At 48.1% G+C, this 26,511-nt stretch overlaps 1 protein-coding gene across 10 annotated transcripts in view; it reads right to left on the reverse strand.

The window, feature by feature from the left end:
* The window catches only part of EFCAB11 (EF-hand calcium binding domain 11), a 169,615-nt gene that overhangs the window by 110,790 nt on the left and 32,314 nt on the right, over positions 1 to 26,511 (reverse strand). For 4 of the 10 annotated variants that reach the window (XM_061429681.1, XM_061429680.1, XM_061429679.1 and 1 more), the window contains exon 6: positions 18,595 to 19,231. The exons of 5 other annotated variants lie outside the window; for them this stretch is intronic. In XM_061429681.1, coding sequence (XP_061285665.1) covers positions 18,733 to 19,231 — 499 coding nt within the window. In that variant the 3' untranslated portion in view covers positions 18,595 to 18,732. Of the gene's footprint in view, positions 1 to 16,290; positions 16,580 to 18,594; positions 19,232 to 26,511 lie in introns of those variants that run through there. One more of the 10 variants, XM_061429685.1, reaches the window with a different exon arrangement.

Below are 26,511 nucleotides of genomic sequence, written 5' to 3' on the forward strand. Positions count from 1 at the left end.
ATTACTTTACTAGCGTGTGAGATGAGTGCAATTGTGTGGTAGTTTGAGCATTCTTTGGCATTGTCTTTCTTTGGGATTGGAATGAAAACTGACCTTTTCCAGTCCTGTGGCCACTGCTGAAAGGGGTTCTCAAAGAATGTAACAAACGTATTCCCTAGTTTACCAAATTCAAAGTCCTGACTATTGAGTTTACTTAAAAGTGGGGGAGGGTCGCAAACAAGGGAGTGTTTGGGATGAAGATTAGAAAGGGATCCCACTGCAACGTGAGGGCTACCATTTCACATATTTTTAATCACACTGGTCCGGTCCATCAAAAACCAAAAGCAAATCCTTCCACTGTTTTTACGGTCAGCACTGATTTAGTTGTATTCTGTTACTATAGCTATCGACATTATTTTCTATCCAAATTGCCTTGTACTTTTCTAGCAATGATATGAACTATCTCAGTATGGAGCAGGTATTCTTGGAATCTGAAAATCAGTAAGAGGTGAAAGGCAATATGAACACAGTATGGAATAAAATGCTTATAAGACACAACTCCTTCTCTCAGCCAGGAAAAGGAGACACAACACTTTAGGTCATTATTTGGAGTAAAAGCCCCAAGAACGATATATCTATGTTAGAAGTAAATCCGGCTGTCTTACGTGTCGACTAGAATCTGAGTAACTGTGCTTGACCGAATACACACTTAAAGGAAAAAGCTATCCCCTAAAAAATAAATTCAAGAATCATTCAAACACAGTTTTACTGGCACAGTTTTGGAATCTATCACGAGGTATTCCAAGCTGAAGTTAAAACTCCTCATTTTTCAAGCTGACCTGTTACCACTAATAGGTTTTAAAATGATGAACAGCCATAGCACCATAAAAATAAATTCCATTTTATAAAACTGAAGATCATTTTATCTGAAATGAAGTTTCATTTTTTAAAAATATCATGCATTTGGGGAAAAAAGTCATATACTCCTGGAAGCAATGGTCATTTTCCATGAAAGAAAATGTTATTGGGATACAGCAGTAGCACAGAAGTGAAATATATACTGTGAGGGAGAAGCTGATTTGCTGTTTGGCAGATACAGGGCTTGTTTCCATACAATGGGTAGGAGAGAAGGCAAGAGGAGACTCCAGGATTACATTCAGGAAATTAGGAGAGACAAAACAGAACCATGGTATCAGAGGCTGGCCAATCATCCAAGTTATTATCTGCTTTTAAGACCCTTTCTATTGATGTGTAGAACTTTAAGATGCAGCAAGACTGCGGGTAAAGAAGTATCTTACATGTAAAACAGGTAACTAATGAGACCCTGCGGGACAGCACAGGGACTCTGCTAGTACCCCGTGGTGACCTAAACGGAAGGGAACCCAAAGAGAGGGGATATGTGTATACGGAGAGCTGATTCACTTCGCTGTAGAGCAGAAACTAACACAACATTATAGAGCAACCATACCCAAATTAAAAAACAAATAATAAAATATTTTTAAAAAGAAGCATCTCAAACCACATCTCCTATTTGTACACAGTAAGACAAAAACTCAGAGACGATGGTTGGATGGCATTACTGACTCAGTGGGCATGAGTTTGAGTAAGCTCCGGGAGATAGTGAAGGACAGGGAAGGCTGGCGTGCTGCAGTCCATGGAGTTGCAAAGAGTCGGACAAACCTAGCGAGTGGACAGCAACAGGACGAAAACTCAGGGGCTAATGGGGCGAAAGGTATGGTTCCCAGTAGAATCCTTTGTGGGGTGGGAGAGTTTTCAAGGTCACACGCAAGTTTGATGACTTGCTACTTTTTGCTTTGTTCTTTGGTCAAAGTCAGAAGGTCAGCTGAAATTCAAAGAGACAGAAATAAACTTCCAGATGGCCACAGAGCCAAGGTGCTTTGCAAAGGCCAGAGCCAACAGTGGTGGGGAGAGGATTGTGGCTGTGGCCATCCATGCAAACGACTGACTTCGATCTGTGAATGCGTGTGGTCAGTTTCCAGGGAGGTGGGTTTCTGAGTAATGTGGTTTCGGTGGATCCCTGAGCGATCTGCTAACTCCCTGAGTCTGATGTGAGAGGTTGACTATCATGACTACAGAAATTACCATCCTCATGCGTGCACACAGGACATGAGACTCAGACGGTTGTGCGAGGTGCGGGGCGGGTGGGGTCTGGTCTCCATCCCGAAGCACCAGTGAGAGGCAGATCACACACACGGAGGGCAATGCAAGCAGACCACGCGAGAGGCAGGCAACTGAGAGGCCTGGAGGCGCGGGGGAAAGGGCCCAGTCACTGTGGAGCGGACTGACCAGGACACGGGGCAGAGGCGGGGGCCCGATCTCATCCTGAGGGAGGAGCCAGGCTCGAAGAGCAGGGAGGGGGCACCCCAGAAAGGAGCGACCCTGCACACCCAGGGGAGAGCAGCATGATGGGTTCAGGTAACGAGTTCATCATAAAGGAGGTGAGAGCAGGAGAGCAGGGGCAGGGGGTAGCCAGCTGACCTGAAGACTGAGTTAGAGCCTGGCCTCCCAGTGCTGGAGGGGAGAGCAAAGAGGGGCCTGGCACACGGCTGGCAGGAAAGCGACCTGGGCAGCCCCCACGGAGAGCAGGGAGGAGGGCCCTCACGGAACTACAAATCACCACTCAGGGGCATACATCTGGAAAAAATGAAGACAACAATCTGAAAAGCCACACATGCCCTGATGTTCACAGCAGCGCTGTTTGTAATAGCCAAGGCATGGAAGCAAACTGCCTATCAACAGATGAATGGACAAAGAAGATGTGGTGTGTATACACACACACACACACACACACACAATGGAATATTACTCAGTCGCACACACAAAGAAACGCAAATGGACCTAGAGAACCTTAGGCTGAGTGAAGTAAGTCAGAGGAAGACCCGCTGCAGGGTATCACTCCTATGTGGAACCAAACAATCACACCAATGCACACATATGCAAAACAGAAACAGCCTCAGACACAGAGGACGTGTTCCCACAGGGAAGCGGGGGGAGGAGAGGGACAGGCGAGCGGTCTGGGAGGGATACATATGAACCACTATGCATAAAACAGGTAAGCAGCAAGGAGACCTCGCATAGCACAGGGAACCAGAGAAATCATCTTGTAGCAACTTATAATGGAGTGCACTCTGCAAAAATACAGAGCCACTCTGCTGTATATACCTGAAACTTATATAATATTGCAAATCAACTACACTTCAATAAAAAAAGGAAAAAATGGGCCTTCAGCCTCTACACTTTAGATGTGAGTCCTAGAGCCCTGGGCAGGGTGACGGGAAGAGGGCTGACGGACACTGAACTAGCAAAAGGACTTGGGGACCGAATGGATTTACAACAAGGACAAAAAAGGAAAAATCAGTGACTGTGAGGGTGAATCTGAAGAAACTGTGGTATCACTGACAGGAACAGGAAGAAAGAGCCGACTTGAGGACAAGGATAAAGACGTTCGATTTGAACACGATGAACTGAGGCGACAATGAGCAACCCGAATCATGTTCAGCTGCGTGTTAACTGCGCAACTTTGAGACTCTCTAAGCTCAGTTTTCTCATCTGTAAAACGGGAGCAACGATAACACGTGACTCACTAAGTTACTGTGAGGATTGCGTGGAATCACGGCGATGCCAGCGCCCACTAAAGCACTGGAAAAGTAACATATTTTGGCCACTGTTAGTGTCCATCTCATATCTGACAAACTGCCCAATAAATCTTTGTTGTTACGTGAACTTATGACTATCTGATACCCCTCTCATCAGGATTTTTTGGGTTTTTTTTTTCCCCCAATACAACTGAGATAAGCCAAAACACTTCTATTCTAATTGCAGTCCTTGTAAAATTTCCAGAGCATCTGAGTCTGGGCAATTTACAACCTGGAGAGGTCTTCAAATCTATGACAAATTCACCACTACAAACCATTAAACCTAGTATGTCAGCTGATCCATCTGGATTAGATGTGAATATTTTGATGGCTATGGGTTTCCCTAAGAAGCAGCAGGTTGACAAGGGGGCTTCTTTACACTGAAAAAAATTGAAAGAAAAGTATTGTATATGGTCTAATAATAATTTGCAACATACTAAAGATCCTGTTGAGATGAATGTTTTTGTCTTTGCTTTGTTTGTTGGGGGTATAAGAAAATAAGATTAAAGAGAGTAAGATTCTGTAGTAATGATGTAGCCATGAAGGATACATCAGCAGTGGGGAAACTGAGAGAAGGTAAATTCCAAGTAAATCAGAATTTAACACTGTTGTTATTAGTAACGATGGAGAGTGAAACACAAACATTTACCCTGCACACAGTAAGAGCTTAGTAAACGTTTGTTAAATATTGCTGGATGAAACTGATGATGAAATTGATGGTGACTGATGACCCTGATGACCAGACTATCTGTTTGTCCTTTTGTTCACTGTGGTGATGACCTCACTGTGCCATTCATGGAAACTGTCTTTAAAGAGTAATTAAACGAAAGGTACGAAAACAGAGAATGAAGGCATCTAAAGCTAGGAAAGAAACTGAGGTCCAGGAAGGTTAACAGACTTGCCTCAGTCAATTCCCCATAACGTGAGGCGGAGCCTGAACAGCTAGCCGACAGCCCTGTGCGAGTCCCATCACCCTGTGATGGAGGAGAAAGAGTTGCAGAGAAACTCAAGCCAGTCAGCCTCACGATTTGTCTGAAGGTCTAACAAAAGGTTGAGATGAGTAGATGGATTCTGAGAAACACGCACTTCAATTATTTAAGCCATAAATGTTTCTCATTATGATGCTTAAACAATTCATGACAGTCTAAAATACAGAGGGTTTTTTTTTTTTGCTATTAATGCAGCCACATTTTATAGTATTGCAGTATGAGGTTTTTATATTTTTTATCAAAAGATTTTATGACCAAATGTCAGAAATCAGGGAATTTCACAAAAAGGGTGTACCAGTTAGCTTGTACAGGTTCATGGAAAGGGTTACAGCCGTAGATTACAGAGCTCTGTTTTTGACTGAAAATTTATGTGTTGTCTAGATCTTTATTCTATTGAAATTGAACTGCAAAAGGCCCTTAAATAAAATGATTCCTTTGAAATCCATAAATTGTAGTAGAGCTGACTGATAAAGAGATTCAAAATCCCTTTCAAGGGTGCACTTGGGGAGGGGTCTAGAAGGGACGGGGCGGTCTTTCTTGCAAGATGGGGATGCCTCCCTGTGTTTCCAGCCTGGAGCCAGACCGTCTGGGTCAAGCCCAAACTCTATCAGCTACTGCGATCTGACCCACGTGACTTGGCCGTGCTGTGCCTTGGTCTCCTCATCTGTAAAATGGGGGCGGTAACAGTAGCTGTGTCACAGGCTGGGGAGGACCACCGTCGAGACAGGCAGAGTGCCGCGGGTGCGGCCTGAGGCGGCAAGCGGTCACACCCAGGGCTGCGTGGCGTCCCGTGCCAGCCCCGCCACGCCCCTCTGCCCTCGCTGCTAGCTGCGGGGTGCCCTTCCTTCTGGGAAGTATTCAAACCCTAACTCAGCTACTGAATGCCTGGATGACCCTGGCTGGAATTATTCTTCTACAGCAGGCATCGCTTCCTACTTCATCTTACAGTCAGTCTCTAAAAGACGGTCCCCATCTGACTTGCTCCTGTAGCCCCAAAGGTACCCTCCTCAGTGCCTTGCACGTGGCACCCAGCAAGTATTGATATTTGTGGAGTGAACTAATACATCGGCAGAGCTGTCTTCTCCTGCCTTATCAACTGATAGCTGTTATTATCTCTTCTATTACAAAGGAAAGGCGGGTCCCAAGAGGCCCAAACTATTAAGCTGAGGCCAACATCGTAACTGTCCTTTGGAATAAAGCATAATTTATGAGATGCACAGCTAATTTAATTTCATGAAAACTCAGAGAATTTCTGGAACAAAATCAACACAGAATAAAACCTCAGGTTTGGAATGTAGCCAGGATGGTCACTACCCAGACTGGGCAGGGCACAGCATTATTACTGTCATCTCTTGATTACCCGCTGTGAAGAGGCGGGGCACTTTGAAGATGAATACCTATTTGTCTGTGGCAAATTATCCCCAAGTCAAAGTCCCTTTATGTTCTTCTGCTTCTTTCCCTCAGACAGTCTAGATTAATAAACGGTGAGCGCCACGATGGGACAAGAAGCCTATTGTACATGCAGCTGCTCACTCTATCCCTCAAACAGCTCTGCAACATCGGTTCTCTTAACAACTATAAGGAAGCAGGCACGGAGACACTGGACAACTTGCCCAAAGTCTCCTGTCGAGTTCAGCTCATCTGACTTCAGCCCACCTCCCCACGTTTATTGCCCTATACGGGGGTGGAAGGGGATCGTCCTGGAGGATGTGGGTTACTCAACCACTTGTGGGACAAAGGGCTAGGAGGATTCTTTGGGGGCACGCCCAATCTGGTCTGGTTGGGCTGGGCAGGAAGGTGCAATAATGCAAAGATGAATTTCAGGGGTCAAAGGAACCCCGGGAACTCAGGCTAGATCCCCAAACTCCAGGAGATCCAAGTTGGCAGCAAAGCAGTGGACTCTCTGAGCAATGGCAGCATGGAGGTGCCCAGCATGACACGGTTACCGTAGACCAAGAATTGGCCAGGAGCTGGAGTCCTGGCCGTCAAGACAGGAAGCTACAAAAGGGAAGCTGGAGCTCGGGACAAGCCTCGGTGCTAATCAGGAAAACATGAGAAGCTGGGTGTGCGGAGCTGGACACACACTGTGGGGTTCAGGAGGCGCGTCTGCACGGGGGGAGCGGCACCAGGACCAATCCAGACAGAGGCTACTGTTGCCGCATCTTACTCCCTTCTTCATCGTGCAGCGGAAGACAGCGGTAAACCACGCACCTGATCCTGTTGCTTCTCTACTCAAAACACTTCAACGCCTTCCCATCATCCTCAGGGTCAACTTCAAACTCCTCAGCACCTCACACGGCCCTTCATGACCTGGTCCTGCTCGTGTCTCTGGTCTCATCACTCTCCATTTATCCTTCCGGCCCCACCCAGCCAGGCACACAAGGACAGCTGACGATTCCGGTTTTCAGAGGACCACGCTCTCCTACTCAGCTCAGCGGATACCCTCAGCTTAGAACACACTCTATCCCTGCCTGGCTATATTTCCACCTTTCAGGTCTCCCGTCGGCCATCACTTCCTCTGGAGTCGGCCTTGCTTTCCGTTTCCGGTCTGCATCCAGCAGCCTCCCGTCGGCCATCACTTCCTCTGCAGTCAGCCTTGCTTTCCGTTTCCGGTCTGCATCCAGCAGCCTTCCAGGACACTCCCACCGTGCTCTGCAGTCATCTTTCAGGACTGACCATCTTGGATTCTAACCACCCACCTCCCCAGCTAGGCGCTAAGCTCCTAGAAGGCAGGGCGGTGTCAGTCTTCTCTGCTTTTACACATCCCCAGCGTCTGCAAGGCAGACGAACATTTGTCTCCAAGTCCAAGAAAGGTAGAATTCCGAGGACAGAGGAGGGCACGGCAGAGCCACCTACTCTAGCGAGCAGGGCGCGGAGAGAAGACGGGAGCGCACGGCGCTCAGTAAGCGTGACGCGAGGACCGCGCGGTCAGGAAGGGGCCTCAGGAGGACTGGAAACGTTACCGAGAATCTAGAGAGGGTCTCCGTTTCAGTCACTGACTGGAAAGCTGTACACAGCGTGCCCAACGCAGCTGCAGAGCACAGGGGTCTCCTGAGTGCCCTCGTCACTTCGGGTTTTGAGAGCTTCTCGTGGAAGACGTGAGAGCCGCCTCTAGAGTTTTCATTACAGGAGGAAAAGAAGGAAGGAGGACGGTGAGGGGAGAAAAACACAGGATTCCGAGAAGTCAAACTGCTGGCTCTCTGGAACTGACATGAGCCTGCCGATAAACACGCAGGGTAAAACAGAGAGGTAAGTGGAGAGGACTGGGGACTCCGTGCTGTAACATCTGCCCGTGACAAAGGGGAAACCACACAGGCCATTGTGTTTAAATCATTAACAGAAGCGCACCTAGTTCTCATGCCGGAGCAGGCTCGGCGGGGGAAAGACAGATTAATCTAAGGCTGTTCATTTTGTGATAGCTTAAAGCAAACAACTTGGAGCAATACTATGAAGCCAGCTAGTAAAATAAATAGAAATGAAGTCCAAAGAATTTGAACATGAAAATTTGGGGAGGGGAGAAAGAACCGCACAAAGCAAAACAGACGAAATACAAGGCTAAGCAAACAAAAGCTAAATCAAATAAATAGGCATTGCCGTGTGCCCTGGAGGACTGCCAAGGGGAGGGAATTTCAACAAAGAATGCTTCTGCTACCAGTTTGGAAAACTTCAATTCCAGAAAGACAGAAGGAAGGCGGAGCCACATCTGAGTGACACCGGGAGCGAGGGGGGGACAGGGAGCTGGTCAGTCGTGATTCCGGGCTCTGTGGACAAATGCTAGACGCTTCCCCTTGTTCGTTCAGTCGCTAAAGTCGTATCCAGCTCTTTGTGACTCCGTGGACTGCAGCACGCTAGGCTCCCCTGTCCTCCACTATCTCCTGGAGTTTGCTCAAATTAATGTCCATTGAGTCAGTGACGCCATCCAACCATCTCATCCTCTGTTGCCCTCTTCTCCTCCTGCCTTCAATCTTTCCCAGCATCAGGGTCTTTTCCAATGACTCATCTCTTCACATCAGGAGGCCAAAATATTGGAGCTTCAGCTTCAGCATCAGTCTTTCCAAGGGATATTCAGGGTTGATTTCCATGAGGATTGACTGGTTTGATCTCCTTGTAGAACCCTCCCCTAGCAAGATGCAAAGAGGCAGCCCACTCCCTCCCCACGCCTCCCGTAGACCCTATATACAGCCAGGTACGAGAAACAAGACCTCGTCATAGACGGGAAACTGGCGACACCTGCGACGGCCTTCTCTTCTCCACTCGCAGATAAAAAGGCCAGAGTAAATACCTCTAGGCCACCGTGCTAGGATCCAGAGTGTTACGAGGAATCCAGTCCCTGGAGCCCAAGTCAAACAAAGCGCTGGCAACTACTTGTGAACGTGGATGCTGGGGACGGAGCCCTAGGCTTGGTGCTGCCATGGCTCCCTACAAAAGCCACAGTCTGACAGCGGCACGGTAATCCTCTCAGTGATAACCATCGCCACCACTCCAGTCGCCCCCGCCCGAGTGCTGATCCCCGGCAGGCACAGAACTAGGTCCTTTGCATGAATCAGCCCCTTTAAGCCTCCAACAAGCCATTATTATCTTAATTTTATAGCTGCTCACTCTACAGATAAGAGAGCCAAGACAAGTTAAGATACTTTTCAGAGACCTCACAGCCAACCAGGAATGGAGCAGGGATTTAGATCCAGACAGTTATTTCAGGACAAGCTCTTCTAACCAACAGACCTGTTAGAAACCCAGTGAAAGGAGGTGGATAATCAGCAAACACTTATTAACAGTGGGGAGGTGTGTACTTTGAACTCTGCTAGGTTAAACTGGGGTAAAATAGTTTTTAAAAAAATACAACAATAAAAATAAACTGAGGGGGTTTTCCTGGTGGTCCGGTAGCTAAGAACTTGCCTCCAATGCAGGGGACGCAGGTTCGATCCCTGGTCCAGGAGGATTCTGCGTGCCATGGAGCAACCAAGCCTGTGTACCGCAACCTCTGAAGTCGGCACGCTCTCGAGTCCGTGTTCCCCAAGAGAAGCCACCAGAAGAAGGAGTCCTCGACCACAGCTAAAGAGCAGCCCCTGCTCACCACGACTAGAGGAAGCCTGCGTGCAGCAACGAAGACCCAGCGCAACCAAAAATAAACAAAAACTTTTTTAAAATGAGGAAGACTAAGGCTGAAGCTGAAGCTCCAATACTTTGGCCACCTGATGCAAAGAGCAGACTCACTGGGAAAGACCCTGATCCCTGGAAAGAATGAAGGCAGGAGGAGAAGGGGACGACAGAGGATGAGATGGCTGGATGGCATTACTGACTGGATGGATGTGAATTTGAGCAAACTTAGGGAGAGAGGGAAGGCTAGAGGAGCCTAGTGTGCTGCAGGCTATGGAGTCGCAGAGTCACACACGACTGAGCACGCGTGCACTCTTTACTGTCTACTGTATCTCTCCAGCAAATCTGTAGGCTGCTCAGACCTCTAAGGAAACGAGCAAAACAAACCAAGAGGAGAATTGATAAAGTGTAGCTCAGTGGTCTTGGGGGGTTAGCATTACCCAAATCCAGACTTAGCTCCAAACACTGGGAGACCTGGGAATCTGAAGTTCCTTAAGATTTCCTTAGAATGGCAATGCCTTCTCCTTAAATTTCTGTATTGTTGTCTTTGTTGAGATTTCTGTACATTAATATGTGCTTTTTTTTTTTTCCCAATATGACCTATTTTTCCAGTGGGACTGAAGGGGGAAAAAAACCACAAATGCATATTTTAAGAAGCAAGAATATTTAAATTCTCCCAAATTTTGTCATACATTTTTTTGTGCTTTCTATTTGAGATGAAAGATAAAAAACCTGTGTGCATGATTAATTGTCATGATGAAAGAATACTAGGCAGTTGCTTAAGAGACGAGAACAACAAAGGGATAAACCACTGCAGGCGTCCCCAGGACTGGAGTGACACCGCTCTGTGTACTCGGCTTCCATGGCAACCAGCGATGGGAAGATGAATGTTTCATAGTCACTCCGCTCCGCGGTACACATCTATAAATCAAACTTACATAAAGAGCACAAGATTTCTGCTGTGGGCTCAACGCAGAGCCGGTTTATTTTCCTGTTACTGTATAATTATGGAAAAGAAGCAGAAAACAATGAGGTCATCCTGAGTGGGGAACAAACTCAGGAATCGCTAACACACCTGCAGAACGCCATTCATCCCGCAGGAAGCAAGAGGCGGCAGGGCGGTCGGTGGACGGAAACGCTGCCGTCTCGGGCACAGGCTTCCAGGCACCGACCTGCTCCGGCTGGGGGCTGCGAGTGACGCGCCTGGGCTGGGCTCCCGACCCCTGCTCGGCTCGAAAACGGACACGGGGCAACTTCATCAACTGCCTGCCACGCTCTACAGGTTTTCATTCTGATAGACCGGGCAGAAACGGCACTCCCTGTTTAGCATGGAAGTTTACTGAGGCTGAACAAGCATGCACTTGCTTTTATTTACACCCAAAATGGCTCGTCTTGTAGACGTGGGGATAGAAAAATAACGCTTTGGCATTGAATCGGGAGCCAGGAGACCCGAACTTGACCCAGGTCTGTGTAACCTTGGGTAAGCCATGAAGTTCCTGCAGCCTCCATTTTCTTAGCGATGGTGTAAATGATTTTTAGTCTCTGCCAACATCTGCTTCCATGATTCTGTATCTCAAAAACTCAAAGATCTGCCTCAGTCAGATCTAACCAGAGTTATTAGCTGTGCTGTTCCTAAATATACACACAGCCTAGGCCAGCAGTCTCCAGCCTGTCTGCACCAGCGGCTGGTTTCACGGAAGACAGCTCTTCTTCCGTGGACCAGGGAAGGCGGAGGGACGCTCTCGATGATTCAAGCACAGTACATCTATGTGTACTTTATTTCTATTACTGACGCATCAGCTCCACCTCAAATCGTCAGGCATTAGATTCTGGAGACTGGAGACCCCTGCTTTACAGTTCCACTTTTTAATTCCATACTGGCTAAAACACCTAAGTAATAGCATTTTAGGATTACCATTGCAGTGAAGCTCTCTTCTGACTTCTATCAATCTTTCAAACACAGAATATGCTCTGGAAAACTGAATGATATCATCAGAGTTTTAAATGCATAAGAAAATTGTTACAGATGATCCTAGGACTGATTTTCTTAATATTATAAACAACATTTACAATTTAATCATCTTCCTGTCACCTAGATAAGGGCTGCCTATCAATTCCTGCCCCTTGAAGTCTGCAGCTCTCAGAGACAGGGTGAGGCTTTCCTGGACTTCATCTCTGAAGAGTCATGCTCAATACAATCTGTGGAACAAATAAATGGATGGATGAGCAGACTCTTAGTAACACCTTTGCTGCACCTTTCAGAAATCGCTCCCCAGTCTTAATTAGGCAGATTCAGACCAACACATAAATATTCCCGGGACAGACAGGCACGTATCTGAAAACCAGATATAACTATACGAGTCTCTCCTTTGTGGGTCTGTGAGCCTACAAAATCCTTGTGACACTTTAAAACCGGGAAATAGCTTTGCTTTAGTGGAGCACGAGGCAGTGGCAGACACAGAGACCTCGTGTCCTGAGGCTCTGGCTAAAGTGCGGGGGTATCGTGGGGGCTCAGAAGCAACTGACTCACAGTCTCTGCCTCAAGGGAGGAAAGTGTAGGGAAAACAACACCCAACAAGCACTCGCTACCTCCTCTAGAACTCACACCAGCTTGGAGGAAAAGACTTGATCACCCCATTTTACAAGTTGAGAAAACTGAGCTATTAAGGATTGATACAGGGCTTCCCTGGTGGGTTCAGTGGTAAAGAATTCACCTGCCAATGCAGGAGACACAGGGTCGATCCCTGGTCCAGGAAGATCCCACAGGCCCTGGAACAATGAAGCCCGCACCACAAACACCGAGCCTGTGCTTTTTGGCGGGGACACGCACTTCTGGAGCCCGTGTGCCCTGGCATCCGAGCTCCGAGATGAGAAGCCCCACAGGGAGAAGCCTGAGCCCTAAGACTGGAGAGTAGCTCCTGCTCACGGCAACCAGAGAAGAAGCCCGCACAGCCACTAGGCCGCAGCACAGCCAAAGCGAGCTCACGTGAGAACAGACGCAAACTCTGTGACACACGCAGGGCTTCCGTTTTCAAAACCTGCTGGGGGCTCTGGATTCCCTGATCTCCTGAACTGACAGGCAGCCCTCATCCAGGTAACACAGGAAGGTGAATTTAAATTTTAATATTCTTTACATTATAAAAATGAGTTCTGCTGCTGCTGCTGCTGCTAAGTCGCTTCAGTCGTGTCCGACTCTGTGCAACCCCATAAACAGCAGCCTACCAGGCTCCCCCGTCCCTGGGATTCTCCAGGCAAGAACACTGGAGTGGGTTGCCATTTCCTTCTCCAATGCATGGAAGTGAAAAGTGAAAGTGAAGTCGCTCAGTCGTGTCCGACTCCTAACGACCCCACGGACTGCAGCCCACCAGGCTCCTCCGTCCATGGGATTTTCCAGGCGAGAGTACTGGAGTGGGGTGCCATGGCCTTCTCTGAAAATGGGTTCTAGCAGGTATATTTATATCATTTTGGTGTTCTTGTTAATGTTTCCAAACAATGTACTTTGAAATCAGAATCACTTCTTATTCGTTTTCATATAATTCTCCTGGTGCTCTTCATTACACATTAGTGATCAGAAATGAGATGTAATTCCCCAGTCCCTGCCAACAAGACCTGAGCAGGATCTTACCGTAAGTTGAAGGGAGTTTTGCCCTAACTCATGGATTGTGCAGGATGAACTGCTGTTGGGCTTGACTGACTGTAGATGGGTTGTGGTGTGGTGTATCTGAAGGCTACTGAATGCAACTTACAATGCTTAATAAAAATCTTTATTCTTTTAGTATAAAAAAAATGAGTTCTAGGATTATCTGTTTAAAATGTGGGTTTGTTTGCTTGCTTTTGTTTCTTTTTTTACTTTTTAAAACTCTGATGGTTTTATTAAGTTTTCTACCACATATTCAATGTTTGGAAGATTGAGACAAGTCAGGAGAAAACTTCAGTGTGGTAAGATCCTGCTGCTGCTGCTGCGTCGCTTCAGTCGTGTCCGACTCTGTGCGACCCCAGAGACGGCAGCCCACCAGGCTCCCCCGTCCCTGGGATTCTCCAGGCAAGAACACTGGAGTGGGTTGCCATTTCCTTCTCCAGGGCATGAAAGTGAGAAGTGAAAGCGAAGCCGCTCAGTCGTGTCTGATTCGCAGCAACCCCAGGGACTACAACCTATGAGGCTCCTCTGTCCATGGGATTTTCCAGGCAATAGTACTGGAGTGGGGTGCCATTGCCTTTTCCACATGATAAGATCCTAAAACACTATTAATCAGTGCTTTAGCCAGGACAGTAAAGAATCTGCCTGCAATGCAGGAGACCCAGGTTCAATCCCTGGGTCGGGAAGATCCCTTGGAGGAGGGATCCCCTGGAGGAGGAAATGGTAACCCAGCCCAGTATCCTTGCCTGGAGAACTCCTTGGACAGAGGAGCCTGTGGGCTAAGCCCATGGGGCCGCAAAGAGCCGGACATGACTGAGCGACTGACACTTGGCCAGGACAGAAGTTAAAAGTGTACCTGTGTGAGGTGTATGTGTTTAAGAGAGCACACGTGGGGCAACTCCCAGGGGGTCCAGGGGTCAGACGCGGCGCGTTCACTGCTGCGACCCAGGTTCAGTCCCCGGTCAGGAACTAAGGTCCCCAAAGCAAGAAAGGCACAGGAACACCTTTGGTTAGAGCTGACTGACAGAGCCACGCCTGACTCCAAGGCCTCCACGCTCAACTGAGGGCGCCTCAGCACACATTCAAGCAGCGGACTGTCGTTCTACTGAATTCTCGGGTGGTAAAAACACAGAGTTAAACCCAAACACAGACCCTAAAAAATGCATTAATAGCATTTTTTTTTGTTAAGTCGTAATAATACAAAGCAATGTTCCTTAAATCTCCCGGGCGAGCACATGCTGTCATCTCCCCTTCCAGTCTGTAGCCAGCAGGCTAAGTGTCAGTCCCAGGAGGAAGGTGTCTTTCCCGGGATGAACGTGTCAGTCCCGGGAGGAAGGTGTCTTTCCCAAGTGTTACACAGCCATGCAGCGTCCAGCAGGCGAATCCTACGGGAGCCGATGACATCTTTACGGAAGTTCACTACAAATGGATTCTGCTGCCCATCACCGATACTCGGTTTGGTGTGTAAGCTTAGAAGATCCAGTAATTTGGGCACACATTTTTGGCATGAATTTTTCAAAAACTAACAGAATAATGTTTATTAAGAAGGCGTCCAGGTTAACCTCCTCGCCTCCCAATTAGTTTCTTACCAGAGTTTTCAGCACCACCAACTGGTTAAAGAGATCAACTGCAATGCGCTTGGTTCTCAAGCTGCTCTGTTCATGAAAACAGGGATCATATATACATAGTTCACATTTAATTTGTGGTAAAGTAATTTATTTCAGTCACTAAAATCAAAAATGCCTTTCCTTGTCAGTCAAATAAAAAGTAATCCACTTTGGCTTTTCCACTTAAGAAGAAGGCATATTTTACTTAGTAAGTCATTAGAGAAAACTAAGTCTACCCACTAAAGCTAATTTGATTTATTCTACCGTAAGCTCACACTCAAAAAGCAATGACTACAACTAGAGTGAAAATTAGAAACTAAGATAGCAAACTAAAGGTATTGAGTAGTACGTGAGCCTACAGGGTCTACCCGGGACATTAATTTAATGTGAAATAAAAACATTTGAGGAGGTAATGTAGGTAGTTTCACATTTTAAAAAATCTGGGCTTTTTCTCCCAGGATTCCTGACTCAGAGACGAAGGCTGCCGTGTGACCTGTGAATATCCACTGTCACGTATCTTTTCCTCCTTTGAATTGAACCACATCTGGCAACAGATGGTGTACACAGAGTGCCACCGAAACCTAGGGCTTCAAATCTGATTGCTGTACAATGAACCATTTGTGAAAACAAGCATTGCTGAAGAACTAAGTCCAGTTATTTTTTTACCCCAGAACAACCAATCTGTGGATACAAGTTGTCTACGAAAAGTACATCCAGCCACTTGTTGCCGTGACGCATCTGTAGCCAGCAGAGTGAATGGCCCCATGCTGTAACAAATTTGGTCACTAAAAGTAACTTATCTCCTAGACAATGGATGAGAGAGAAAGTTCCATCCAATTTATTAAATTTGACTCTGACAGCAGAGTTCTGTCAAACGCCTTCGGAGAGAGTTTAAAACTAGTGCAATAATTTTATGATGATAGCAGTTTAAATCTTTCCACAAACATGTAGTCGGGTTCGTAGTTTTTAAAGCCTCCGACTCTAAGTCTGCAGTGGAAAGCCCAGTAAAGAAGATAAGGACCAGCATTGTCCCACCTGACTTGACACACACTTTCAGCATGCTAACTTTGATCTTCATTCTACTCCTCTGCTCATTTATTTACTCATTCACTCGCTCATGGATCTACTGAGAATTCTCTCTCCAGCAAACACAGTGAAATTTCTGTAAACAGGGCAACAAGAACAGGACTCTTCCTCTGCGCTGCCCCCTGCTCCCCCGCTTCTCCCTGGATGAGACCCTTCATGTGCTGTCCCGGAGGCAGAGAAGATTCCCATTTGAAACCATGAATGGGGTTCCAGGAATCTTAACAAGAGGAAGAGTTAGGTTAAGAAAAGCATTTTGAAACATTTTATTGTTGCTTCTAAATGCGTTCTTTGGCAGATGCAGAGAATGGACACAGTGGGGCGAGAGGAGGGTAGGACGCAGAGGGAGGTTACAGCTGACGTGTGCACACCAACACGTGTAAAACAGGTGTGCACAGTGTAGGGAGCTCAACTTAGTGCCCTGCGGTGATCGAGGGGGTGGGACGGGGGCGGAGGGGCTCCAGCGCGGGGCAGGGCATACGTGCACCCACAGCTTACGCACCTCGGGGCACAGCAGACACTAGGCCAGCGCTGTAAAGCAGATACACTCTGATAATAAAGTGTTTTTAAAAGGGATAAGGAGTGAGGAGTAAAACATCATTTGAATAAGTTATAATCACTCAGATATAAAAAATAAATATGTTCTTTAACGTGATCCTTAAATGATAAATGCAAGCATATTTAGATATTTTAACTGTAAATTCTTTCTACTATTATTGGACAGCAGTATTCTGAAAAAAAAAAAAACAAACACAACTTTGAGGTGTAACAAAAACATTAACAAGTACCAGCAACATGACTGCCCTCAATTTAAAAAAAAAAAAATTGATCACATGTCAATGTCCTATGACTTCTTCTTTAAGCAGAAGACAAAATAATTGAGACGTCAGTCCAGTTTGGCTTGAGATTAGCAATAAAGGTGCTCAGCTTTATCTGTAGAATGGACAGGCATAAAGCTGACTTGAGGGATCACCGCAGCAATTCACTACGGGAACATGGGCAGGTGTTTAACGAACGGGAATCACTGTCACGGGCACAGAAGATGGGGTGGGGGAGCGGGCATCGAGGGGAGGAGAGTCCCCCGGAGGAGTGCTGGATGCCCTGGGAGGCTGACAAGAACCAAAACCTGGAAAAAAGGCAGAAGGGCGGCCTGGAGGGACTGTGGTTGGGGGAGTAGATTTCTAGGCGATTCTAATCTAGTAGATTCAGGGAGACTGAACGTATCTGCAGTCAGGGATGGAAGTTATAAACTGGAGAGGGGGTGACTGATGGAGAAAGGTCTTAGAAGGAGGGGAGAGGATGATACAGGAACAAAGGAGAGGCACCAGAAAAAAGGGGGAAAAAAGAAAAATTAGAAATAGAGTGGAAGGAAGACAGAAAACTCTGGAGGTGAATAGGGAGGCAAAAAGGAAACCCAGGCAGACAGAGGTCATGACCCTGCCCATGAAGCAGGAGGCAAGGTCACCTGCTGTGCACAGGTTTAGTAGCCGCGGCAGAGAGCAGGTCGCTCACCGAGAACTCTGCGTCTCACCTGAAGAGTGAGAACGGGCACAGAGAGGGGTCGTGGGGGCAGACATGCCAGCTCTCTGCTGTCCCTGAACAGGGAGCTGAAGGCAGACGAGCTCAAGTTCTCCCGGGCAGCACAAGGGCGCGAGGTGCTTGAGTGACAGGCGCCCCCAATTGCAGCATGAAGAGGAAACGCTTATGGAAGCGCACAGGAGCAGGGCAGGAGAGCTGGGCAGAGAAGGGTCTGGATGGTCAAGCAGGCACAGCAGCCTCTGCCTGGCCAGGGAGCATCGCTCCATGCTGGGCAGGCCGTTGGAGGCACCACGGCGGGCAGCTGGGGTCATAGCATGTCCGGGGAGCTGGACACGTGGTTCTGAGGTCACTCGGACAAGACGCTTGCTGGGAGAAGGGGAGGGAGGCTACTGAGTACGGTGTGCGTATCTGGTGGAGGAGGCCGGTGCAGCGCAGAGAGGATGGGGGCTGGCGGAAGAGGCTAGTGCTGGTGGAGAAGGCCGGTGCAGAGCAGAGACTGGGGATGGCGGAGGAGGACGCGGGCTGGCAGAGGAGGCCGGTGCAGCGCAGAGAGGACAGAGGCTGGCAGAGGAGGCCGGTGCAGTGCAGAGAGGACAGGCTAGGCTTGCTCCAGCTCTCAGACTGGCCAGGAGCAACTCCAGGGACCAGTGCGCACTCAGGAGCTTGCGGGATAGGACCAGGGCAGGCAGAACCAGGGGGTGGGGGAGCTCAGCCCAGAGCCTGGGTGCTAAGTGAACACAAGGAGGGGAAGAGGTGCCAGCACCCTTGGGACTTAGGTGCAGCTAAAGCGAACAGAGGTGGGGGCATGGCGGACACAGCGGGGGGCTGGGGGGAAGACGGGGTCAGCAGCCACGGTCACCACCAGGAGCCACTCGGGGGCTGAGGCACCTCCTGACGAAGGCCAAAGAGGTAAGCGAAGACCCCGGCTTCAAGCTCAACACTCAGAAAACAAAGATCACGGCTTCCGGTCCCGTCACTTCATGGCAAGCAGATGGGGAAACAGTGGAAACGGTGGCAGACTTTAATTACTTGGGCTCCAAAATCACTGCAGACAGTGACCGTAGCCATGAAAGATGTTAAAAGACGTTTGCTCCTTGGATGAAAAACTATGACAAACCTACACAGCATATTAAAAAGCAGAGATTTCACTTTGCTGAAGTCACATAGTCAAAGCTATGGTTTTTCCAGTAGTCATGTATGGATGTGAGAGTGGGACCATAAAGAAGGCTGAGTGCCAAAGAATTGATGCTTCTCCAACTGTGGTGTTGGAGAAGATTCTTGAGAGTCCCTTGGACTGCAAGGAGATCCAACCAGTCCATCCTAAAGGAAATCAGTCCTGAATATTCATTGGAAGGACTGATGCTGAAGCTCCAATACTCTGGCCACCTCACGTGAAGAGACGGCTCATTTGAAAAGACCCTGATGCTGGGAAAGATTGAAGGCAGGAGGAGAAGAGGGCAGGAGAGGATGAGATGGTTGGATGGCATCACCGACTCAATGGGCATGAGTTTGACCAACTCCAAGAGATAGTGAAGGACACGGAAGCCTGGCGTGCTGCAGTCCACAGGGTTGCAAAGAGTCGGACACGACTGAGCGACTGAGCAACAACACAAAGCTGGTCCTGGGACTGTATCATTCTTTGTCCTGTGGGGAGGAGGGGAAGGTGAGTGATAGGGAGGAAGGTGCGGCCAGGAACGGCTAATGGTATTAACACCTTGGCTGCCTCTCCTGGGGTCAGCTCAGGAACACGCAGGTAAGGAAACGCGTCAGAACTAAGAGGTGCCCTGGGAAGCCTGCAGTGCCTTGAATTCCTACTTTGCCCAGATCTTCTCCAGCAGCAGTTCGCCACCAAGCAGGGAAGATGAGCAGACAATATGGGCAAATTGGAAATGGGAAAAGATGACGTGAAACGCACAGCAACTGCTCAAAAGTGTCTTGCAAGTGAATCAATGTGTAATCCTGTCTTATAAAGAGACAATCAGGGATTCAGTTTAGCACTCCCGCCCCAGCTAAGATGATAAAAATTCTGTTGTCGATTTTAAATACTTTTAGCTTTTCCATTTGATTTGGCAAACTCTTTTGCTCTTGTGGTGTGATTCCAAAGGCAACATGCAAAACACGCGGGTTTCCATCAAAGCGACCTGATCTGGAACGCCTGCTGCCATTTCACACGATACAATGCTGCATCCGCTTCCTTTTTCACATTTTTGTAAACAGTTATTTTCATTTATGTGCAGATGGACTTCTCTGGTGGCTCAGTCGGCAAAGAATCTGCCTGCAATGCAGGAGACCTGGGTTCAATCCCTGGGTCAGGAAGATGCCCTGGAGAAGGAAACGGCAGTCCACTCCAGTATTCTTGCCTGGAGAATCCCATGGACAGAGGAGCCTGGCCGGCTACAGTCCATACGGTTGCAAAAGAGTCAGACACGACTTAGTGCCTAAACTACCACCACCAATCAAATGAAATCTCAAATGTTACAATCCCAACCAAACCAATTCTTGTGCACAGGGGGAAAGCTATATAATTGCAACTGGTTTATCAAGAAAGCTTCTTGGCAGAGTGAACATGCCTCGCTTTCTCTGGTTCTCGGCAGGCATCGTGGGGGTGCAAAGACAGGCCTGGTCCCTGCCCTCAGGCGGCTTATGCTGTTAGAGGTGAGAAGGAAATATAACAGTGATTAAGAGCACAAGCAAATCTTGGTTCCCTTACTCACCAGCCACCAGCATCAAGCTCTCCAAGCTCTATTTTTCTAATATATTTTTACTTTCTTGGCACTGCTGGGTCCTGGGTGTAGCATGGGAACTCTCAGTTGTGGCACAAGGGACCCAGTGCCCTGACCAGGAATTGAACCGGGGCTCCCAGCACTGGGAGGGCAGAGTCTTAGCTTCTGGACCGCCAGGGAAGTCTCTTCTCCAAGCTTTCAAATGCGGATGCCCAGAGCCTAACTCAGGACGTGCCTCAGAGGATTCCCTCAGTACAGGGTCTGGTGCACAGGAAACACCCCACAACAGCAGCTGCCAGTGTGACCGTTTATTACTAGATGCATCACTGGGACAAGTGACAGGAGCTCTAAGGAAGAAACAAGAAATCTTGTGGGCTGAACTGGCCAGGGCAGGCGCCACAGAAGACAGAGTTCAGCTAAGTCTGTAGGAATGGATGCTGTTCAGACACGTGGAGGGGAGGGGAAGATGGAGAGGTCGGAGGAGGAGAGGAGAGAGCAGGGGATGAGACGAGCCTGGATTGGGATACTGCGAGCAAATCAGAACCGCGGGACGGAGTCTTTGATTTGGTCACGCCAGGTCTGGGAGCTGGGAGGAGGACCCGCATGTCAGGCTGAGGGGTCGGGTGTTACCTGGCAGGTCCGGGAGCAGGAGGACCCTCGAGTCAGGCTGAGGGGTCAGGGGTCACCTGTCAGCTCTGGGACCTGGGACGGGGAGGACCCACATGTCAGGCTGAGGAGTCGGGGTGTTACCTGGCAGGGGGTGAAAAGTTACTGAAGTCAGGAGGTAACATTCAACAGTAATGCTAATTTACTCTCATTTCAAAGTGGAATGAGGAGGGTGGACCAGGGATTTTCCAACGTTAATATGCATATGGATCCCCCAGAGATCATGGTAACATAAACACATCTGACTCAGTACATTTGGAGTCAAGCCTGAGATAGGGCCCTGCCAATAAGCTGCCTCGTCCTGATGCGGCTGGTCTCTGCAGCTCTGAGTGGCAAGGATGTGTCTCCTCAGGGCGGCCTGATGGGAGAGGAGGCCTGGGTAGGGTGCAGGTGGACAAGATGGCTAGATGTCCTCTATGAGGCCACAAACACACAGGCATGCTTGCCGTAGTTGAAAACATAGTATTAGAAACCTTTGGTCTTGATTTTTAAGGCTATCTCTAAGGGGGACAACTGAAACTCTGAAGTGAAACTCTTAATTCTGAGCCTTTTTAATTGGTGCCATCTTTTTTTACTTATTTACTGGGCTGTGCCAGGTCTCAGCTGCAGCACACGAGATCTTTGAGCTTCACTGTGGCACGTTTGTATTATTATTATTTTTTTAGGGGTGGCATGTGGGATCTAGTTCCCCAACCAGGGATTGAACCCGCCCCCTTGCACTGGGAGCACGGAGTGCTAGTCACTGGATCACCAGGGAAGTCCCTTTTGAGGACATCTTAAACAATGTTAATTTAAATATTTCCCGTAAAATGTAGATTATTAAATACAAGTTTTTCTTATAATGCAACACACAGAATTGTCAAAATCCTCACCCAGAAGTTAGCCGTCATTCTCACCCAGAAGTTAGCCGTCTATTACAAAAGAAAAATGTAAGAGAGGGATTCTTCTTTCTATGGAGGAAATAGCATGAATACATTCACGAGATGCGCCTATCACTAACTTCAAGGATGACCGAGAGGGTTAGCAACGTTCGGTCGTAAGAAAGAAACCGTGGCAGCAGTTTTGCATGTGACAGTTGGATTAAAAGAAAAACAGCCCTCATGCCATTACAGCAAGAACAGTGTATTCAACCATATATGTAGATGAGCAATTGGAAACGCTGACCGTAACACTTGTTATACTGACATCTCAAAAACTAAGCCCAGGCTTGGCGAGCTGTCAAGCCCAGTAATTTTCTCTCGAGAGCAGTCTTTGTCACACTGACAGACCACATCTGTATTCACGCAGTGGTGGACTCTGAATGCTGTCTGGGATATGCAGGGAAAATCAAGGAGATGGCATGCCACCCTCCATGATGGATAACTCCACCGGCAGGTTCTGGAACGAGAAGAAGAGCTGCCAGCACGTTAAGCACAGCCCCCTCCGGGCGGAGACGCAGAGGGAACAGGCCAGAGAGCTTCCGCGACTTGTGGAAGGAGGGGCAAGAGGCGGAGCGGGACGAGACTCGAGTCTTCTGCTCCCCTGGCCTGGCGCTGGCCGCACTCCGCGGTCTGTCCAGGGTCCTGACCCCAGCCCTGGAGCTATCTACAACACGCGGGCTTGATGTAACACTGGGGAGGCATTCAGTGCATAAAACAAAAAGGCAGAATGAAAAGTGTGTTCGCTACATAAGCCACTCATTTACATCGTCTAGTCACCTCCTTGACGTGCACGAAACGTGCTCTGCGAGTGTGAGGCTGTACACCCCACCTGTGCCTGTTCGTATCAAGCTCACTTTCTAAACCTGGGTATAGCTGATGCGTGCAAATACCTGTGTGTAAGCATAAAGAAGACACTTATGACAGATCAGGAATTTCAAGCAGGAGACATACACATGTTAATACATGATATTTGTTCTTCTGATCCACTTCACTCGTGAGACAGGCTCTAGGTCCACCCACATCTCTACAAATGACTCAGCTTCATTCCTTTTTATGGCTGAATAATATTTCATTGTATATATGTACCACATCTTCTTTATCCATTCATTTGTTGATGGACACTTAGGCTGTTTATGCATATTAGCGCATGCATGTGGAATCTAGAAAGATGGTACAGTTGAACTAGTTTCTGGGAAGGAATAGAGATGCAGACGTAGAGACACAGAGGTAAGAGGAGGGTGGGATGAATTGGGAGATTAGGTTTGACAAACATACACTGTGTGTGTGCCAGCCGCTCGGTCGTGTCCGACTCTCTGTGACCCCATGACCTGCAGCAGCCCTCCAGGCCCCTCTGTCCACGGGAGTCTCCAGGCAGGAGCACTGGATCAGGTTGCCAGTTTCTTCTCCAGGGGATATTCCCAACCCAGGGATCGAACCCAGGTTTCCTGTGTTGCAGGCAGATCCTTCACCATCTGAGCCACCAGGGAAGCAAATGCATGACCACGTGTAAATCAGGTAGCCAAGGAGAACCTGCAGTTTAGCACAGGGAGCTCAGCTTCGTGCTCTGCGATGACCCAGAGGTACCGGCAGGGTGGGAGGTGCGGTGATGGGGGCAGGTCCAAGAGGGAAGGGATACATGTACACATATAACTGAGCTACTTCACTGTACAGCAGAAAGTAACTCAACGTTATAAAGCTATTATACTCCAATGAGAAAAGGAGACAAATTCTTTCCTGGGTTAAGAGGTGGTGGGTAGGCTGTTGGTGGGGTCAGGTTTCAAGATAAGAAATAGCTTAACATCTGGGCCTGGAAGGAAGAGCAGGATTTGCATCTGGATGGGTTTAACATGAGAGAGGGCTACAGAATCTGGATATCCAGAATGTGAAAGAGATTAAATGTTCCTTCCAATCAAATAGTACATCCTTATAACATGAACTAATCAGCTTAATTGAAGAAACCAAACCAACACCTTCTACTTGAAAATCTATGCAATGAAGTCATCGCTCTTCTCCACTGGTTTCCTGGTCCTGTTTCTGGGCATCAGTTCCTGCATCACCAGCATCACCAATTCTCAAAGTTACTGGTAAAAAGAGAGCATCTTCAAATGCAAGGGTATGATTTTTGTTCATGAAGCAAAATCAGCCAAGAACCCCCTGGGAAAACTGACATTTTCTTAAAACAATTAGCATATAAATATTTCTCTAGCTGGATTTTGCATTCACTTTAAATTTTATTTATTTATTCTTGGTTTCACTGAGTCTTGGTTGCAGCACACAGGCTCTTCGCTGCCATGCACCAGCTCCTAACTGCACAGGCTCGCAGTTTGCGGACTGAGCTGTCCCTAAGGCACGTGGGATCCTAGCTCCCTGACCAGGGATGGAACCCAAAGCCCCAGTGTTAGAAAGTGGATTCTTCCCCACCAGGGAAGCCCCCTGGATTTTTAAAGTGAAGTTGTATTTACCATATTACATGTGAAAGTCCCCAGGGAGAACAAACTCAGGTCAGTTTGAATAATTATACGTATTCATTTCCCCATTCAGTGATCATGTGCAACAAAATCATCAGAAAACGGAATCTCTGACAGTAAAATTCTGAAACCAGAAAAACTGAAAGAAAACCCAAGGCATTATCATTGCAGAGAAGATGCAAAAACTCATGAAATAAAGCCTGGAAACTCAAGAAGTCTAGTTATTTGGTCATCACACTCACACACCAGGGATGGCTGGCGACAGCTGTCTATGTATAGTTAACGAGGAATGAGATGTGATTTCTAGCGTTGTTTAACTTTTCTATACACAAAAGTACGGGGCTACTGCAGATCGACAATCACATTCATCAAAGCAGGAGATGACTACTGATACCTGTGATCTTGGGGAAGCCACCTGAGCACATTTATAAGTCATTCTGATGCATGGAATAATGACAGGGGAACTTTAGAGAGAGACTGTCTGAGAAAACGATACCGACAAGTCAGCTGCCGACAAAAAGGAAGTATAGGAAACGAAAGATCACGGTGAGGAATAATACTTTAGAAGAGGTGCAACGATTTGAAAAAACATATGCGATCTTTTTTTCTTAAATACACACTATCCTACGTCACTACCCCCTGAGCTCCTTGGCTCTCTAAGACTCTCCCGTTAGGCCCGTTAGCTCACTTCACCCTGGCTCAGGAGGCCCCTTTCTCCTCCCATGGCTGTGACCTAGGGCGTACACGGGAAGGTGCCCATCACCCCCTTCAGAGACTGCCTTCCTGGGACTGCCCTGGCTCAGGAAGCCCCACGGCTGTGACCTGGGGCGCACACGGGAAGGTGCCCACCACTCCCTTCAGAGACTGCCTTCTTGGGACTGCCCTGGCTCAGGAGGCCCCACGGCCGTGACCTGGGGCGCACACAGGAAGGTGCCCATCACCCCCTTCAGAGACTGCCTTCCTGGGACTGCCCTGTCTCAGGAGGCCCCACGGCTGTGACCTGGGGCGTGCATGGGAAGGTGCCCATCACTCCCTTCAGAGACTGCCTTCCTGGGACTGCCCCGGCTCAGGAGGCCCCACGGCTGTGACCTAGGGCGCACACGGGAAGGTGCCCACCACTCCCTTCAGAGACTGCCTTCCTGGGACTGCCCTGGCTCCCAGTGGTTACGACTTCGCCTTCCAGGGCAGGGGGTGTGGGTTCGACCCCTGGTCGGGGAGTTAAGATCCCACATGCCTTGTGGCCAGTAAAGTAAGATATAACAGAGAGGCATCATTGTAACACAGGTGATAAAGACTTTAAAAACAGCCCACATTAGAAAAAATCTTAAAAAAATAAATAAATAAAATGGCATTCTTAAGCCCGTACTCCATGATACACTGCCACTGAAATACGTTCTCCAGCAGGTCGTGATGCTCTTGTTATCCAGCCAAGTTTTAATGCTCCCAAAAGGAGAGCTGGATAGTCTATGCTTTTTGACCTTCCCCACACAGTATGAAGAATGAATCTTAGACCCAAACTACCAGATGCCTCTCTAAGGGTCTCCGGCTGTGACTGAAAAGCACTTTGGTGCCTCGGTATTTCTGCCTGACATTACTACCTGGCATTCCACCTGCACTCAAAATCTTGGACGCTGGTGGGCCTTCTGACCAACCATGCTTCATTTCATGGCTGGAAAACCGAAGAAGCTTCCCAGAGCTTTTTGCCAAACGACAGGTGGTGGGCAAGTACAAATCTCGATGCTTACAATGAGATGGAGGAGGCTCCTGGGCATGGAGAGGCAGAGATACCCACACAGAGAAACACACCAGCCGGAAACATCACGGGCATCGGTGGGGGGTAAAGTCAAGAGAGAACGTTAAGCCAGCTCCCTGTTAACAGCTGGGGCTAAATCAGGAACTGAAAATGCCTCTCAAGAAACAGCAGACAGAGGCCATCCGAGGTTAATTCATAAAAGTCACAGGTAGAATGAGAAAAATGGAAGGCAAAGCCATATGTGGTTATAAAGCTCCTGACTGCACTTGAGAGGACTCTTTGCTAGATTATGAGAAATAAATTAAACCATAAAGAAGATGGCAAGTGAGGATTTTTCTGTTAGTGGGTATCTGGAGTAAGTGCCAACAAACCACCAATTATTAAGTAACTAGAA

Source organism: Bos javanicus, chromosome 10, assembly GCF_032452875.1.
Source record: "Bos javanicus breed banteng chromosome 10, ARS-OSU_banteng_1.0, whole genome shotgun sequence".
NCBI lineage: Eukaryota > Metazoa > Chordata > Mammalia > Artiodactyla > Bovidae > Bos > Bos javanicus.